Source organism: Poecilia formosa, unplaced genomic scaffold (assembly GCF_000485575.1).
Source record: "Poecilia formosa unplaced genomic scaffold, Poecilia_formosa-5.1.2 Scaffold180, whole genome shotgun sequence".
NCBI classification, from domain to species: Eukaryota; Metazoa; Chordata; class Actinopteri; order Cyprinodontiformes; family Poeciliidae; genus Poecilia; species Poecilia formosa.
Window position 1 is genome coordinate 483996 of NW_006800119.1, and position 16120 is coordinate 500115.

The 16120-nt window shown below is 39.3% G+C and overlaps 1 protein-coding gene and 1 long non-coding RNA gene across 2 annotated transcripts; one reads left to right on the forward strand and one right to left on the reverse strand.

Annotated features, from left to right (window-relative positions):
• Nucleotides 1-625: 625 nt before the first annotated feature.
• On the reverse strand, nucleotides 626-13404 carry LOC107837829 (uncharacterized). Its single transcript, XR_001663876.1, has 3 exons — nucleotides 13312-13404; nucleotides 12899-12957; nucleotides 626-811 (listed from the first exon to the last, which is right to left on the reverse strand). It is a non-coding gene; the product is annotated as an uncharacterized LOC107837829 (long non-coding RNA).
• LOC103147320 (nuclear factor 7, brain-like) lies at nucleotides 2557-5730 on the forward strand. Its single transcript, XM_007565591.2, has 2 exons — nucleotides 2557-3306; nucleotides 3403-5730. The coding sequence occupies exon 2, from the start codon at nucleotides 3420-3422 to the stop codon at nucleotides 4578-4580; it is 1161 nt and encodes a 386-aa protein (XP_007565653.1). The 5' UTR covers nucleotides 2557-3306; nucleotides 3403-3419; the 3' UTR covers nucleotides 4581-5730.
• Nucleotides 13405-16120: the final 2716 nt, after the last annotated feature.

The window sequence follows — 16120 nt, forward strand, 5'->3', positions numbered from 1 at the left end:
GAAGTTGAACAATGGCCAAAAGGTAAAACCAAAAAAACTGTGACCTGTCTCCAGCTGCTGTCTTTTTTTTTTTTTTTTTTTTGTCTATTTTTTGTTTTTTTGCCAAGTCTCTTTCTGGTTGTTGAATCATGAAAACAAATCTTAGTTTGAGACCTACAATCTTAAAATTTTCTGGATTCCTTCTTTTGTGTTTACTCAGGTTTTCTTTAGATGGATGCTGAAATCCGATGATCAGAAACATTTAATTGTGAGTAAAGAAGTTAAAGAAATCTGTATTATATTTATATTTTCTATCTGATGATCAGAAACATTTAATTGTAAGGAAGTTAAAGAAATCTGTATTATATTTATATTTTCTTAAGGTACTAATCCTCTTTGTGAGGTTTGGAAATGGAAAACATATTTTTTTAACTGGGGAAATGGGGAAAGTGGCCACCCAGAATGCAACAGTGTCTCAATCAAACACTGCAGGTTTTTACATAATGTGATAATTATTTACAAAGAACTATGCTTTTTTCCTTCTTGGAACCACTGTATATTTTTTCCATATTTCCATGATAAAGCCTTTTTATATTTCACTTCTTCATCTATGAATGTTGTTCAGGTTTCTAAAAATAAACTCAAGGCACTCAAATGTGCATTGCTGAGCGTACGTTTTCAAGCTTTGATTGCCAATTGCTCCATGTTTTGCTAACCTAATTTCCCCCCTCCCAGCAGCGATTACCTCTGGCTCTGTGGCTCTGTGCAGACGTAGCACACATGGATGGACCATCATCTCTATCCCCCAGTGTGCCTCCTCCAGACTCATGACCTTGGGGGGATAAATATAGGAGAAGAGTGCTAAACAACAGCCTAGATCCATTTCCTTGTTTGTTTCCTGAGGGCAAGTATGATGAATAGCTCTTCCCCATGGTGCTGTGCTCCTATCGCTCTTGTGTGAGGTTGCATATCCAGGGGTTAGGATGTTCTCGGCTAATGAAATTCGAACTGTGATTTTAAATAATGTTTAATGAGAAGAACGTCTTGACTCCAAAAAAGGCTTCAGGCATATGAAAGGGGTGTCAAATCTAAAAAAAAAAAAAAAAGAAAAGAAACAAAAAGAGTTTTGTCTTTCCTTGCTGCACATCAGATTTAAAGCAAAGGATAAATTTATACCCAAGTAGACAGGATGTTAAGACTGGTGAGCTAATACTCACATTTTAGAGAGAATTGTAGATGATTTGTAGTTGAGTTTTAAATGCTAATTTTCCAACAATCTAACTACTTTTTATATGTCTCCTTTCATATTTTTCTGAATCATGATCAGCTTTATTTTCAAGGTTTTCACATAAACAAGGAATTTGACTTCAGACCTGTTTTGCTCTCAAGTAAGAAATTTGAAATATTAAGATGTATAAAAAAAAAAGTGAAAAAGAAGTGATTTTGGAAATTTTGCCTTGTATGTTGTTCCGTACATTTCAACATTTCCTTTGTTGTTGCTGTTCAACAGATTTCTTTTTAAAATCAGCCCTATGTGCATATTCTAGGCTGCCTACATTAGCCTTTTAGTTGCATAATATTATGTCTTGTTGCCTATTTTGTCTTGGGAAAATAAAACATAAAAGTTTTCCATCTTGTTCAGCAGCATGAAACATTTTTATGAATTTTATGATTCAACTCGTGATTTAAGAAACTTCAAAAGCCTTTATATCCCGTTATCACAAATACAAGAAGGGAAAAGAAATCAGCCATGACCTTGATGAAGCGGCTGTTGCAGTTCATAAGTGCAGGGAGGATTATGATTTCATGATTCTGGGGTTATTGATTTCTGCTGCTCCTTATCTGTTGTCCTCTCTTAGTGTGTGCTATCGTCTCTGTGAGGACCGGGCCGCTCAGCTGCTGACTCCCTGGTGTTCAGTCATTCGATCAAAGGCTCAGCATTTTATTTGGATTTTCTTTATTAATTTGACCTTTCCAAGTACACTGAGACATTGAATCTCATTTCCTGATTTAAACAAAGACAGTAGTGACGGGAAGTTCAGCTCATCTCAGAGAGGCGGCTCTATAGCCTCATATTTTTACCAAACTTTGCAAAAATTCATGTTTTGTATGTTAATAAATTGTTTTCGTATTCAGTATTTTTATGAGAAGCTTTGTAGCTTCCTAATTTCATGTCTTATTATGTTACTAAAGCAGACATTCTCACTTTTGTGTAATATTTTAATCAAAATGTTTTGAATTTTATTGATAAGAAAAACAAGTGGATAAAACGCTGTTGCGCTAACCAGGTAACAGCAATTTGTGACTAGTTTGCAGGTGAATTTTTGAAGGCAAATGTTTTGCAGGTGACATTTTAAATGTGGCATTAGATACATAACTGCACAGGATAAAAAATCAGTATAAATTCAATGTCTAAAACAATGTCTGATTCTAATTAGACAATTTTTTTCATAAGGAAATTACTGACAGTCTAATGATTTGGAATCGTTTTGCACAAACTGGCTCCACTGTAAAAAAAAACAAAAAAAAAAACTGTCAAATGGGTCATAATTAACTGGGTTTTCATCGGGACAATGATCCCAAACACAGCAGCAAATTTATAACAGAGTAGCTGACAAAAAAAGAAAAAAAAAAATAATCAAGTCGTTTCAATGGTCCTGTCAAAGTCCAGGCTTCTACTTGATGGATTACTTCTGGGGAAAAAAAACTCAATAAACTGAAGTGCATTTGAAAACAACAGTGGATGAAGCGATATGTGAAGCTGAAAAACTGCTGTGAGGTTTTCAGTGATACACAGTTAGTTTTCACCACAGTCTGAATCTGTGGAGGGTTCCACAGATTTGGATCTTAAATGATTACAAGGAGTCGAAAACCGAAAACAACTTAATTAAATGAATGTCAGTCCCATGTGGACACCAGTATTTAAAATATGAGGTCTAGCAGGTTTAAGCCCCGCCCCTTTTCTGACACACCTAGAAAAATCCCAAGGCTGTGAACTCTACACATATAGACTTCATCTGGAATATTTTGGATGCAAGAACTGACGATGTTTATTCTCTGGTGGTCATCTATGTAGGTAAAGACAGAAAGCTTGTTAAATTGTTTATGATAAACGAGACGTTAAATGTCAGGTTTCCACAGATGAATCAGCAGGACAAACAAGACCCACCCTTAAAACAGCCCAGCTGGATTCAAACAGGAAGCACTTTGTGACCAGAGTGACACACCGTCAGATTCCTCTGAGCGACTCCAAACGCAAGAGAGAGAGAAAACAATGGAAAACTCTGACTTTTCTGCTCCGAGCTGCTCAAACTCCACACACTGACGGTGAGTCTGACCAGAAACACAACTCAGTCTCTAGAATGAACAGAGAGGAGGAAACCATGACTAACTGGACTCTCTGTTGGTCTGCTGTGTTTTCAGCTTCGGTCGAAGAGTAAATGGCTTACAGATCAAAGGAGGCTCTGTGCAGTCTGCACTCTGAGAAACTCAAACTCTTCTGTCTGGACCATGAGCAGCCACTGTGTCACATCTGCAGAGACTCGGCGAGGCACGTCAACCACAGGATCAGGCCCATCGAGGAAGCGGCGCAGAGGAAACGGCGGGAACTGCAGGAAAATCTGGAACCCATAAAGAAGAGGCTGAGGCTCGGGAAGAAAGCTAAAGACGAGTTTGATCGGACGGCAGAACATATTAAGTTCCAGGCCAGGCACACGGAGAGGCGGATTAAGGAGCAGTTCAAGAAGCTTCGGCGGTTTCTAGCAGAGGAAGAGGAGGACAGGCTGGCAGCACTGAGGGAGGAAGAGGAGCAGAAGAGTGAAATGATGAAGAGGAAGATAGAGAGACTGAGCAGGGAGATGGCAGCACTTTCAGACATAATCAGAGAGACAGAAGAGGAGCTGGGAGCAGAAGACATCCCTTTCCTTTACAGCTATAGGGCAGCAGCGGACAGAGTGGAGCGCTGCCCCCTGCTGGAGGTTCCACAGCTGCCCTCAGGCGCCCTGATAGACCAGGCCAAACATCGGGGCAACCTGGCCTTCAGCATCTGGAGCAGCATGAGGGACGTTGTCTCCTACACGCCTCTCGTCCTGGACCCAAACACTGCTGATGTAGATGTCAAACTGTCTAAGGACCTGACCGGCCTGAGGCTGGAAGAGAAGCAGGACCTCCCTGACAACCCGGAGAGGTTCGACGGCTGGTCGTCCGTCCTCAGTTCCAAGGCCTTCGACTCGGGGAGTCACAGCTGGGACGTCGACGTTGGAGACAGCTCGTTCTGGTCCCTCGGTGTGTTAGCGGAGTCGGTTCAGAGGAAAGGAGAGACCCGGTCCGGACTTTTCGTAATAGGGTTCTTTGAAGGCGAATACAAAGCACGGTCGCCAACAGCTCCTCCCACTGCGCTTCCAGTACAGAAGACGCTCTGCAGGATAAGAGTGAATCTGGACTGGGACAAAGGCAGGCTGTCGTTCTCTGATCTGGACACTAACACACACGTGCACACTTTTACGCACACTTTCACCGAGAGGATGTTTCCGTTCTTCATCTCGACTGAAATGAGAATCCTACCGAAGAAGATTTCTGTCATAAAGCAGCAACTCTACTGAAGGTCACAAAATATAAAGATAAAGCCTTGGTAACAAAACTGAGAACAGGCGAAACATGTATCAGTGGAGATACGTTTTACATACAGACGAAATTAACGGTACATCTCTGTTGAAGACCATGAAGATGGTCACTGAAATAACTCTACACTGACAAAAGTAGTAATTTACTGAAAATCAATTAATTAAAATCAGACACCATATTACAAAAAAATCACTAATGAAACAGGCTTGAAGAAAAATGATGCTGCTTGTTACTTAACATATTGTTGCACAACCTTTTGAGGCACCTGTCCACAGACATGTTGACCCACTCCCTCTACTCCAGTTGTCTCAGATGTTCAGTAGGATTTCCATCAGGTCTCATAAAAGGCCAATTCAGAATAATTCAATGTTTTGATGTTCTTGAGTGTTTTTAGCCGTATATTTTGGGTCATTATCCCGTTGGAAGACCCCCTGACCTGAGACTGAGACCAAGCTCTCCACTCAGCAGCACATTTCTCTCCAGAGTGACTCCACAGTCTTCAGATTTCATTAAGACCCTGGACAGATTCAAGATGCTCTGTGCTAGACACAGCTAAGCAGCTTCAGATCATCATCACAGAAACTTTCTGGCTTGTCGATGCGAATCAGGGCGAATTTCAGTAACATTTTTTTAAAATTAGCTTTCAACAGTGGCATCCTCCTTGGTCGTCATCCATTAAGTCCACTTTGGATGAAAAAAATGACAAACTGCTTGACCTGACACAGATGAACCTTGACCTTCAAGTTTAGCATTACATTATTTGTTCTGTGCTCTTTGGTTACCGTTTGTATTATCCTTCTCTTCTTTGTCATCAATCTTCCTGCTACGACCAGGCAGGTTGGCGACAGTCCTTTAACGTCTGAATATGTGAAACTGCAGCATTAAGCTGCTTTGAGACGGTTTTATAGATTTTTACCTTTAATATGCCTGTCTATAATTTTCTTTCTAGCCTCCTGGATCTCCCTCCTTAGGTTTCTGAGCTCCATGTTCAGTGTGGTAGCCAACGTGTCACTACTGGTCCTCCTTAAACAAGGCAGACTGACTGACTACAAGCCTGAAGATGCTTTCAATGTGAATTAGACGACTCACATTAGTTTAACAGTCAAATCATTTAAAATCTTTTCTCAAGGTACTATAATTTTGTCTTTGTGCCTTTTATTAGTTTTTTAAATTATTCATCTGTTTTTTTTATTGTTATTAATCTGTTAATTATTATTAATCTTAATTAATTTTTTTTTTATTATTAATTTCAAAAGCAACGTCTGATTTTCAGCAGCTAATTTTCTTTAAATCTTCTATAAATAGTTACTTTTGTCATTTGCAAATTATTTCAGTGACAATTGTAGATTTGTTTGGTTATTAACAGGCGTAGCAACAATTTTGTCCAGGTGTGTTTATGCCACGTGTATTCAAAATTTACTCAAAGGCCAAAAAAGTATTAAAAACTAAAGTTGCAAAAAAAATTTGATTGTCATTTTTGCTGGTGATCAAAAAGATGATATATACTAAATATACTACTTTGTACCAAATGGATGTTGTCACAACTCATATCCTAATTTTAAAAGGAAATTTAAAAACTGATTCCTAAAAACTAGTTTTCCCTCTTGGAATCTGTGAGGAAAATAAAAGAAACACTGCGACGTCCTTCTGAGTGAGCAGCAGCTAAACGTCCTACCTTTGTGATAAATTTAGAAAAACATGAAAACGATTCAGGAGAGAATTATTATCTCCGAGTATCAATCAGAGGGCGACTCGATTTCTTCTTGTTTGTTCAGTCAAATGTTATTTGAACATCTGAGACTTTTCTGCACAGTCTGGAGATCAGAGCGATCAGTTCAATGCTGCCACACCAGAACAATAAAAAAAAACCAGGTAATGCTTCCTGACAGGCTGCAGTCATTTGTCACATTTCTCCAGTTTCACCTGTGAGTGAAGAGGGGAAGCATCACAGCAGCCACGTCTCCTCTGAAAATGCTAAAATTAACTTTTCTGCAGTATGACAACATGTTCACGTTTGAACTGTAAGGCGTAAAAGATGGAAATGGAAAAACACGCATTTTAATCAGACAACAAGAAGCTTTCTGGACATCACAGGAGATGAAATGTAACTTGTTTCCACAAGACAGAACCAAACTACATACGTTTTGGGTTCAACTCATTTGGATTTCAACAGCATAGATTGAAATAACTTCTGTCCACCCATCCATTTCACACAGTCCTGTTCAATGTCACAGAACTGCAGGCCGGTTAATCATTACATTACCTGGCCAATGCAAAGACATGCAGGACAGACAACCAAACCCTCATGTCTAAGAGAAAATTTAGATTCATTTTGTTGTAAAATTGCTAAGAAAATGTCAGCCAATCCCACAGTATGACATCATTTTACCGGTGTTTATTGGGTGCCGTCAGGCCTTCTGGCTGACTTTTGGCATCCCACGTGTTCACCACTCTAGTTTCGGATGGTCCAGGGTCAGTTTGCTATTAGTACCTCAAGGGCTTTTAGAGCTAAACATCAATCCTGATAACCAGTTTTTACCCTCGTAGATACAGATTAAACACATGGGTATTCATGGCCCCAGAAAACTACCCTGGTTTTGAAAAACATGCAGTAAGTGTCCTCTTCCTGGTAAATATTTACTGGAGTCAAACAACCACATTTCCTTATGGGGAAATGGTGTAACAAATGACTTTAAATTGTCTCCTGTCAAAGCAGGAATGACATGTCCTTTTGTTGGATTTGATTTGATGGTACAAAATATCCTGTGGCAGAAGGTACAAGTTCTCACCCAGAAAAAAAATCTTGTATGAAATGATCAAAATTGCGAACGGCAAAGGAGCAAAACGGCTTTTTGGGGAATGTGAAACAAGCCAGAGGGTCATCAAGAGCTCCGGTACCATCATGACCGGCTGTTCTTGCATTGCTTTGGTGTGGAGTGCTTCAGATTCCTTAGCTACCCATTTTCTTATGAGGCAATTCACAAATAAAGTAATTAATAAATAAATACACTAATGTGTTTTCTGGATGAAGGAGGGAGTAACTTTTTACACCTTTACTAATCAGTTTCCACACATTTTATACTTAGTCATTAATTTTTTTTGTCAGTGTTGAAATGTGGCTGTTTACATAGATGACATGCAACATATCATGAATACATCATTTGTTGGGAGTTAAAAGCTGTTAGTTTGCACAACACCTACTTAAAAAGACCCCAAACAAATTATGAAAAGTCCTGAATATGGTCATATTTGATCATATCTCACATCAGGACAGCATTTTAAGACCAGCACTGTTTTGCAAATTATGGTTTAAGCATAAAAACACGCCAAAAAAAAAGTCTAGAAAAGTTTTTTTTTTCTTTTTTCAAACATTTCATTAGTGACAAACAGCATTTCGCCGTCTTCTGAGCGTCTCTCTACCTGAACCATAAAGACGTGATTGTGTGTCCTCTAGGTTTGCTTGAGGCCTCTTAATCTTTCTGCATCAGTTTGGAGATATAAATATCTCTGCAGTGTTTTCATACCTTTCAACAAAATAAACAACTTCTCCCCCAGAGCAAAGTCCCAGCTGAGGAGCAGAACACCATGTGACCCCGAGTCACAAAGGGGTCATCTAGCTCATTACTTTCCAAACCGCTTGTGGCAACAGTAACTGCATTAGCGGGATTCATGAGAACAGGCGTAACATGTGCTGTCCCGGCTTCCCCTCCGGCTGCGGTCTTTATCAGATGCTGTCACCTCGGCGCTGGGCTGCTGGCCTCCGGCTCTGCACCGAAGACGACAACAACAAACCAATTTGACCACTTCCTGCAATCCAATCACTTCAACAATGTGTCTGTGTCACTGCTGGAGTCAGAGGAGTGCATTCACCAATGTTCCTTGAAATGCAACGGATTGTCAGGGGGGAAATAAACCATAAATGGTAAAGCTGCCTCTTCACGACATGTTCAGATCCGATATTCAGCCCCCTTTCCTTTTAAAACCACATCTGTAATCATTCCAAACACATCTTTAGCATTATATATTTATATATATACATATATATGTTGCTGCTGTTTTAATAAACCTCTACAGTGGAAACAGAGCATATCGATTGCTATGAAAGCTGCCTGTGTAGTACTCTGTCGTAATGGCAGCCTGAAGGCATGTCCCGGCCTGCCCCGGCTCAAACATTCAGTGCTGTTCTGAGATGAGCGGGGCACTGGGCAGGAAACGCATAAATAATTCACTGTGATCTCCGTGTGGCCCGCCTGCGATATGGCTTAGATTCCCGAAGGTTTCACAGACACACAGACAGAAAGCAGACAGACAGACAGAGCTCTGTTTGACTTGTATGACGAGGGCTTCTGACAATCACAGCAGCTGCGGACCGAAACCCGGTGTGAGCTGAAAACCAGGTGAAATCATAGCTTTCCATGAAACGCAGAACAGAGACGGAGCACAGACAAAAAAAAAAAGATCAAACAACAGATGAATTTTCCTCAAACTGATGCGGGACTGAGTACAAACTTTTACAGGTGAAATCGCAGAGACTTAACTCTCGTGCTGATTCTCAGAAGTCAAACTCGGCCCTTCGAATGACATCACATCATGATGCCTGTAGTTCGGGTTCTTGGTCACATCCCAGATCACTCAGCCGGCTCTGGGAAGAGTCCTGCTGGTTCCCAACTTCTTCCCGTACCTGTCAAGTCTCCCGATTTGGCAGAGAAACGAACAGATTTTACCCGTTTTTCACCGTGCTCTTGTATTAGCATTTTCCCGTTTCCTGCTTATAAATGTTTCAATGACATACAAGCTGGTGAGGCTTGTAAGATTAGCTATACTAATCTTATGACATTTTTCATTGACGTTTCATTCTTTTTCTATAAAAAAAAGTTTTGTTTATCTTCCATATCACAGATGTCTTATAGCTGGTGAAGAAAGATTCACGAGAAAGTTCAGAAATTCTCAAAGTGCTAATTAAACTTGTCACCTGAGGGGGAAAAAAAGATTTGACAAGTACAGAGTAAAATATGATGTGCAGTAGAGGTGGAATCATTTTAAATAGTAGAAGTGAAATTTTTAATCTATCAAAAAGAAAAACGGTCTGTTGAGTAATTGCATAAATTTCTTCCATTTGAATTCTCTCTCTCCCTCCATCTCTCTCTCTTTCTCCCTCTCTCTCTTCTTTCTTGCTTTTCACAAGTTCATGCAAAGAATCAGTTGTTCACGATTTTTTCATAATTTCTTCCAGTTCATGTAGGATGATGGATATTTTCTGCATTGATAAGCTCAGCTAGCTCCAAACTCCCTGTAAAGGAATGCCAGACCCTCCCACTGTCACCTGTTTTCTGTATATTCTTACATATATTTGTCTTTATGTTTTCTTTTATATACTCATATGTTCTCCACAGATATTTTCAGAAGCCAAGTCAAATTATTTAAAAGGGTAAAAGTTAACAAAACGTTGCAAATCCCCCCCAAAAAAGCCGCCCAGTTTACTGGGAATCGATCTGATCAGCAGTTTCAACAGAAAACGTCGTGAGCTTCCAAAGTGGCCAGATCTCAGCACAATTTGCTTCACAGAAAATCCTCATTAGTCTCTTTCTTTGTAAGCCAGGAGGGCATGCCAAGACCACGACCATCACCAGCTGAAGTCCTGTTGACTCACAACATGCACAACGGAACAAAACACCAGCTCTCCATTTTCTAAACTGATGAACTGCAGGAAATGATGAAAATTGTGACGGCTGGTTCTGCTACCATCAGATGTTTAGAAATCTTAACGCTTGATACATCAAAAAAATAAAAAAAATAAAAATACAAATCTTACTGACTTCAGTCAGGAGCAGATCAGGAAACATCTAATTAATTGGGTTTCAAAGCTAATTCAAATGAAATTATTTCAAATAAATTGTTATGCATAATTGGACTTTAGTATTTGTTCCTAATGTCAGCTTTCGGCAACAACTGATTGGACAAATACACCAACTTTAAGTATAAGGCGCTTTACTTAAATAGATGTTCATTTGAGATACGGCAACTGCTGACATGGCAAAAGTAGTTTTTATATTATCTTTCTAAAGAGTCGACTGTTTTTGGTCTTTTTGCTCACTGGTCTGTCTTAGGGCCAGGAATGTTATCAGCTATTATCGTTCATTGGCCTTCGGAATGAGAAAACTATCGGTTATCAGTTTCCAGAAACAAAATGATGGTGCATCCCTAATTACATAGGTACAAAACAATGGAAAATATTGGGGAAAAATTCAGGAGTAGACAAGGTGAGGATCTCAAATTTCAGAACACTGAATTACTGTGCATGGTGCTGGTCGCGTTAACCAACCAGGACACCCACAAGTGTCCCACAATCCAAAGACGCTGGAAAATGGTCTGCAGATTACAACAGGCACCAACAAACTAAAACTGAACATAGATGGAGCATCGGGGATTCAGCTGTGACAATGGTAATTTCATAATTTAGAGCAATGACACAGCTAGAGTTGGCCTAATAAATATGTGAGCACATAACTGTAGTTTAGAGAAAAAAAAATAACCCCCACATCTGTTATGAATAAATAAGTCTAATCTGAGCTGCTCAACACATTGTTACACAACAGCTCTGAGAGTCCTCCTTCACAGCAGAGAGAGCAGCTTGACATGTTCACTGGAGGAGAGCGAGCTCAGGCAGCGTTTTCATCTGATCGGCTTTGTTGTGGCAAAAATCTGCTGTAATTGACGGCGGAGACATGTTCTCTCTAGCGGATTGGGTTAAAATGAGATGACTGATAGAGACGGGGGTTGCTGGGGAAAAAAAAAGAGAGTGCTCATCGGTCTCTCCTGTGACTGGGTGATGAAGCTGTCATTTTCGTTCATTTTGCCACTTGTTCTTTTTTTTTTTTTTTTTTACCCCTTTCGCAATTCAATCCACACCGGCCTCCAAGCTCAGTGCCAACGCTGGAGTTCGGCACTGAAGTCTCGCTCAAGTCAGCTGATGCGTTTCGAAGCAACACTTTGGTTAATTAAAATTACCGTCTGCACGAGGACAGGAACATTCTGACAGTTCTGGACGCAGGGCATCTGCAGGTTACATCAAGTCAAATTTAAGACTTTTAAAGACCTTTTTAATGCCAACCTAAATGAAATTTAAGACAAAAAAAAAAATAAGGGATGTTTGTGGGATTCTGCCAGCTTTGTAGTTACAGACTAAATGTAAGACCTGTGACTACCATATTTAAGGCTAATTTTCTTCTTTTTTAAAAAATTAATTTTAAGACATTTTAAGGACAGAAGTTTAAATACTCACGTTCTTGAAAGCTGTAATTTCAGCACGTACTGAGAATACATGTTTTGAGTGATTTCTTGAAGATTTTATCTGCAGGCTCAGGCTAATTAAAATAAACTCAAATGCACATAAAACCCCACTAATATCCCACAGCAAACTGCACCTCCACCACATGTTTGTTGCAGCCATCCACGAGCGTACGGTATAATTTTTACAGAATGTTTGATCATTGTTATCAGAAAATAATAACGTTCATACAAACTGGTTTCCTGCAATGGAACTCAATTTAAAGCTACAAGCCTGGAGAAATCGTTTCAGATTAACGCTAATCTGCTTTATTCATTTTACGATCAGGGATGCTTCGCTTAGTAAAACCGTTTGGCATTAGTCATATTAAAATACGTCACTATACCACATTACACCTGCCAGTCAACAGGACCATTATAACTCAACATGACTCAGATTAATTTTGTTTAAATTCGCTCTAGTGTGGCTTATTGTATATGGCTGGATTTAGAAAACTCTCTAATGGGTTCAACAACGACAGACTCCTCTCTCAGTTCCTGCTGCTGACGTTACATTTTTATCCCCGATGGCAGCTGTCTGACTTTTGAGGCTACGCTTTCTTCAAAAAACCGGGATAAAAAGTGCTGTGCATATATCAACTCAGCAGGAGCAGCGCATGGCGGCTGCGGGTTTTCCTGCCTAAGACCTCCAAAGCCAACAGTCACACAGTGTTGGCACAAATCCTTTTTTGCATGTTTTGCCTTCTGGTTGTCACATTTAGATAAGATTTGCTATGTAAGCGAATAGGTTCTGTCTTATTTACCTCATGACTACTTCCTGTCGTTTTGTGGTTATGATTTTAAATACTCAAAAGATCAAATGTGAGTGTCCTTAAGGCGTCAATCTCAACACCACTTTCATTCTTAAGCTACATGATCCTATTACTTCAGTATGGCAACATTTTACCTAACACATACAGAGAACACAGAACTTTACTCTGCTTGTCACTACATGACCACAATTCCTTACCGTCACCAAGTGTCTGGAATGCTGATGAGTGGATGAGCCAGGTTTCCTTTCATGTTGACCTTAAAAAATAGTAATAATAATAAAAGAAATAGGAAATAATTATTTTTGGTCTCCCAAAATATGTTTTAATAATTCTAAACTTAAAAAATATGACAGAAACCTATTATGTATTGTCTTTATGAAATAAGACCAGAACATAAGAGCACATAATGTCTATTCCTAAGGAGAGTATCCACAGAAATAGACAGAATCTTGTCAGTATCTTAAAATTACAAAGGTGAAATGCTTGATGTTAAAATTAAACAAAAAACTGTTGCATGCTTTTAGTTTTAGCAGGTCAGATTATTGCGCACAGTTCTGAATTGAAATACTGTTGAGAATCTGACAATATTTAATAGTTTATCTGTACTAACCTCTGACGCCGTTTTTCTTTTTTCTGTCACAAATTTCCCCATCTCTTCCATTTGGAGGTTTCAAACCATCCGCGCAGGTTATCTTCTCCTCCGTCAGCGCTGTGGGGTGATATACTTCTTCTTCTACCTGCTTGCGCCACCATGTTGATTAATTTAAACACTGCTGCCACCTAGTGACTGGAGGTTTCCGTAAGGCAAAAACATAGCTCTCCTGATTCTCGGTTAAAACAAACTGAATTAGATAGATTTCTGAAAACATAAATCAGGGGAAATAAAAGAAATAAAACTGTAAGATAAACTTTATTGTACAAACTAAACTTTGTCTTTCCAGAGTTAATTTGTAACACAGAGCATCCAGGATGGCTACTGCAGGTGAGGTGGTTCCACTGTGAAAGCTTGTTGCACAATACAAGATCATCATGTTATCAGTATCTTCAGAAGAGTAAATAAACATTTTAATCAACATTTTAAAACTTGTTGTTTTATATTTTTGTCTTATTTTAAGTGTCAAATTTCAGACCACAATAAATTCTTCTCTATAAAAGCTTTTTATTTTGGTGGCTTTTTACCTCCTATACCAGACTAGAGGCACTAGTCTGGTAGTGCCTCCAGAGAAAGTCAATGGTATTGACTTTCTCTGGAGTTCTCAGAGAAACTTGTTTTCATCATTCTAGTTGTTATGGAGCCCACACTGCTCTACTCTCCTCGCTTTATTTCGTTTACATCCTGCATTTTTCAGAGTTTCTGTGCTGAGGAAGGCTCCTGAAAACATTTAAAGATTTAACTTGATAAAAATGTAATACTTTTGGTTCTGATTTGGCTCTGATGATGTTTTTTATTTTATTTTCAAATTAAAAAGGAATCTAGATGAAGAATGATGTGTAATCTCAGCATTGTTTTCTTGTGCCTTTGTTTTCATGTGAGTGATTAAAAATCTTACGAGCTTTAACAAAAACATAGCTCAGCAATAAAAGCCAATTGTTGGATGACGTGTCACTTAAGAGGAAGAGAAACGTCTTAGAAGGATGTAATCTTGTAAAATCCAAGTTTCTCTTAAGGATAACCCATCATCTGGGTAGTGTGTAGTTACAGAAGGTTCCAGAGGATGGAAACAAAAGCAGCTCCATCGTACTCTGATCTTTAATATGACACAGACGAACGATTACAGGGACACGAATGTTTTGTTTCGCTACTTTTGTTTCCTCATTGTTTGTTGGGAATTTTTTGTGTGAATTTATTTCATTATGAACTTTTTGGCCTAAAACTGTCTTGGTGCTGCCCTCTTTGGATTGAAGGGTGGCTACTGCAGTTGAATCTTCCATATTGGTAACAACGGTACAACTTGGTTGATTTTTACGTCACAGTCCCACTTTCAAGTGTGAAACCATTTGATTCAGGACAGTTGCTGCAGAGCGATTGGTGCTTTCACATGTTGAGATAAAAATCTGTGACAAAATAAAAAATAAAATAAAATAAAAAATCACTAAATTTGTCACTAGTCGCTTTACTGGAAAAGAAAAGTTGCTATATGGGTCTTAAAAGTCACTAAATGTAACGTAAAGTCATTAAGTTGGAAGCAATGTTTTCTTTTGTCCTGACCACAGTGTCGTCAGTGTCTCTTGGTTTGGCCCACTTTGGTGGAAATTTTAAAGGTTCGTCTGGGTGCGGGGTTATGCTTTCCCAGAGTGTTGGGTAATACTAAGTTTATTATATTAGGATTTTATGTGAAGTACCGACAAATTCTGAGATGAATTCAGATCTAGGCTTTGACTTTGGCTTAATCTAAGCTATCCCATTGTCTGCTTTCCATGCAGAATAGTTGGGAGGTAAATCTCCGCCTCAGTCTTTTACAGCCTTTAAAAAGTTTTCATTCCAGGTTTGCTTTCTCCATCTGTATTCTTATGCTAACCAGATTCCCTGATCCTGCCACAGAATGATGCTGCCACAGCCATGTTTATCGTCTCCCCTACATGACTTATATTAAAGCTTTCTCTTTATCATACATGGAGAGTTAGTCTTTAGTGTACACGGCTAACTTTATACCTGACCTTTCTGGTTTGTTCCTCCATGCTAATGATGCTACTAATTACCAAATGTTCTCTAAAACCTCTGAGGCCTTCACCAGTTTACTCTATAACTTCTAGTTGCCTAAAAGCAGCACCGAATAATCCAGAAGAAAAAATAATAATACAGCAAGAGCGCCGCCTGCTGGTTGGAGATTCATCTACAGTTTGTTACTTATGAACTTCCCTTTTTCTGTCTGTCTCCCTGGACAGCTGCAGTTAGATAAATCTGCTGTACGCCTGAAAGAGACGTTTGGACGTTAACGCCTGCTGACCGATGTTAGCGCCTGCTGACAAAGTGCTAAATCATGTCTTGTTCTGGGAGGCTGGACTCTGACCTTGGGAGGTGTCTCACATCGGCTGATTGATGGCAGATAGACAACGAGGCACGTTGAAGACAGAGTGGTCGATTGGGTTTGGACTCACTCAGCTCTTTCTGATCCCTGGCCTGGACCCGGTTCAACTAATCCGACACAGTATACATTTTATTACTGTTTTGCTATGCTGAGTCATGCTGTTCGGTTGTATCCTCAGTGCATGATTTTGTATTGAAGCTTTTATTCTTGTTTACGTGTCAGTTACTGCAGCTAGGCCTATAAGTATATCAAAAGTACTTCTATTTTACAATGGGATTTAAACTGTGTAAAAAAAAAAAAAGAAAGAAAAGTTTTGGCCCACATCCTGCCAGGGATGAAATATTGACATCAAATTGAAGAAACATTGTTTCAACGTTTGCTGCAGTTTCA